At 37.3% G+C, this 3,209-nt stretch overlaps 1 protein-coding gene across 1 annotated transcript; it reads right to left on the bottom strand.

Annotated features, from left to right (window-relative positions):
• Positions 1–1,011: 1,011 nt before the first annotated feature.
• LOC7457786 (cytochrome P450 71AP13) lies at positions 1,012–3,209 on the bottom strand. The gene is made up of 2 exons (XM_002321609.4): positions 1,957–3,209; positions 1,012–1,827 (listed from the first exon to the last, which is right to left on the bottom strand). The coding sequence occupies exons 1-2, from the start codon at positions 2,866–2,868 to the stop codon at positions 1,216–1,218; spliced, it is 1,524 nt and encodes a 507-aa protein (XP_002321645.1). The 5' UTR covers positions 2,869–3,209; the 3' UTR covers positions 1,012–1,215.

Raw genomic sequence — 3,209 nt, 5'->3', positions numbered from 1 at the left:
TTTAAGAGCCACTAGCTTCACTTTTCTATCATCAGGATACTTTTTGAAATAAGAAATCCTTTTAACAATTTGAAGTCAATCAATGAAATCCTCAGGTTACATTTTCCATTTGAATTCAGGAATATCAACTCTCATATCAAAATCTTGATAAGGTTTTTTTATTCCTTCTTCTTTGATGTTGTGAAGAAGAATTGTCACTAGCATCATGGTGTGGTCTGCGATCGAAAGGATTAGCATCCTCATTATTATTGCTAAAGGAACCAATTCCAGTGTTATTCTCATCATCATCGTCGTCGTCGTCATCATCTCAATTCTCATATCATTTAAGACGCTTCTAGAGTTGTTGGATTTACCTTTTTATTTCATCCATTTCAAGAATATGGATGTCCCTTTCGAAGTTTTGCATGTGACATCCATTAACAACCATAATTGTAAATTCTAAACTCTGATACCAACATGATATCGGGATGGTATGAATATAGAAATGTAATAGGTCACTCACACAAATAATAATTTCCGCTCATCACCTTAAGGTACAAAACTAAAGAGATACAATAACGAATAAACTCACCACTCTAAAGATACAGATCACTCACTAGTTTAGAGATACAAAGTTAAAGGAATAAGTCCACCACTCAAAAAGAGGATACATAACTTATGGGATTGCTAAAAGACTAAGTCAAAACCTTCTCAATTCAAATTATGCCAAAAGATTTGAATAGATGATTTGATTCAACATTATATATTTGGAACAACCCTCTAAGTTTAGAAAAACACCAAAATATCATAATTGAGACCTAAATAAATTACTTTGATAGAAAATTAGGTAAATAACAATTATCACACATTTTTTCTCTCTTAAAAAACACAAACAAACACTTAGAAATCTTAAAAATTAAAACAGATATAAATTCTTGTAGAAAACTCTAATGCATATATGGTTGGACAATCTAGAAAGATAATATTCTGAACTCACATAGGATAAGCTTATTTTATCATGCAATGAAAACATGAAAATTCAAGCTCAAAGTTGATTCTTTGGCCGACCAATTTGCATTAGGAACCCAAACTCGAGTAATCATTAGGTGACACTCCTATGTCACGGAGTTAATAATAAGTTCAATTTCTTTTACAAGCAAACCATAACTGGCAACTTTTATTTAGAAGAAAATTATTTTTCAAGTTGACTGACAAATAAAAATCTAGACACTTGCGTTAGTTGAAGTGTGGTTTGGCAATGACATGTAGCGGAACTGTCCTGTGCATTGAGATGCCGAAAGCTTCTGTATTATCTATATCCTGAGCTTTGATACCAGGGGGAAGCTCCCAATCAAAGCTGTGGAGGAGTTGAGCTAAAGCAATTTCAACAGTTGCTATTCCAAATGTGATTGCTGGGCAGCTTCTTCTACCAGCTCCAAATGGTATTAGCTCAAAATCTTGCCCCTTGAAGTCTATACTGCTGCCCATAAATCTTTCTGGTTCAAATGTTTCAGGATTTTCCCACAGTTCTGGATCCCTCCCCATTCCCCAGACATTGACATAAATCCGTGTTTTAGCTGGAATGTTGTACCCATCAATGATAACATCTTCTAAAGATTCTCTTGGGACTAAAACTGGAACCGCAGGATGTAATCGAAAGATCTCTTTGATAACAGCTTTCATGTAGTGCAGTCGGGGCAGATCACTCTCTTGTACAACTATTCTGTCTCCGACAACACTTCGCACTTCAGCTTGTGCTTTCTCCATGACTTGAGGATTCATGATAAGCTCTGTCATTGTCCAATCAAGGGTTATGAAGGTTGTATCAGTTCCTGCAGCAAACATGTCCTGAAACAACAGAACAATAATTATATTCATGAGTAGTAAATTATGTGCGAATGACTCAGTCTACAAGTAATTTGATGTTTGGAACATTGGAATTGAAGGTACAACTAAACCAATGAAATGTTCACTGACCAAGATGACAGCTTTAATATTATCCATGGTGAGAGGCATTTCAGAAGATCCATCCTTTTGAATATCGAGTAGAACGTCAACAAGGTCCTTCTTCTCCTCTTGTTTCCCCTCAGAATTTTGGTGCTCGGTTATTACCTTATCGAAGAACTGATCAAACCGTCTGACGGTGTGCTGGAGTTTCGATTTCATTCCAGTTAGACTGTGCACAAACTCCATTGAAGGAAAATAGTCTCCAAGACTGAATCCTCCAAGCAATGCTTGATAATCATCAAGCATCTTCTGGAACCCGTGCCGATCATACTCTCCTCCTCCAGAGAAATCCCTTCCTAACGCAACCCGACAAAGGACATCATTGGCATATAGTCCAATCATCTTGCTAAGGTTGGTAGTGCCAGGATAAGATTCTGCAATCCGATGAATCAAGCGAGCAACTTCTTCTTCTCTAACAAAGCTGTACCATTGGACACGCTTGGCACTAAGAAGCTCAAGTATGCAAATTTTCCTTATATTCCTCCAGTAAGCACCATATGGAGCAAAAGCAATATCAGTGCAACCATAGAACAAGTGTTTGGCCGAGAAGAGCTGAGGACGGCTAGAGAGTACAAGATCATGGGTTTTCAGAACTTCTTTTGCCAATCGCACTGATGAAATCACTACAGTTGGGATCTCCCCAAGTTGTAAAAATATGATTGGACCATACTTCTTGGCAAGCCATCGGAGAGATATGTGAGGCATGTTACCAAGCTGGTGAAGGTTGCCAATGATTGGCAACTTCGCAGGGCTTGGTGGGAGATTGAGCTTACTGTTTTTCAGTTTCCCCTTCACGAGAAACTTGAGCGCTACTAAAAGAAAAATAGTTACAAAGAGCAAGGTAGGACTGGAGCTTTCTTTCAGCCATTGTAGAAAAGCCATTAATGGATCTTCCCCCTGGACAATTCTAAGTGGATTGAGTGGGTTTACAGTGTTGGCACCACAAATTAAGCCAGACACACCTTTATAAAGGAAGTAATGTGACTGAAATTAAAGTACTATTGCTACAAAGTAAGATCGAACGAATCCTCAAGCAGTGGGTGTAGAGTTTTTTTGTTTTTTTTGTTTTTCTAGCGTAACCTAAGGAGGTGGATGAGATTTGTTGAATGGGATATTGATGTTTAGCCTATTAAGCTAGATGTTAAGGAAAAATCAGAATAAATCAAGAAATTATTATCAAAGCAAGCCTAAGCTTTTCATGTATCTATACTATTTTCCATCTT

This window comes from Populus trichocarpa, chromosome 15, assembly GCF_000002775.5.
Source record: "Populus trichocarpa isolate Nisqually-1 chromosome 15, P.trichocarpa_v4.1, whole genome shotgun sequence".
Taxonomy (NCBI): Eukaryota; Viridiplantae; Streptophyta; class Magnoliopsida; order Malpighiales; family Salicaceae; genus Populus; species Populus trichocarpa.
The sequence above is the reverse complement of the archived record's forward strand: the minus strand, read 5'-3'. Positions and strand labels throughout refer to the sequence as shown.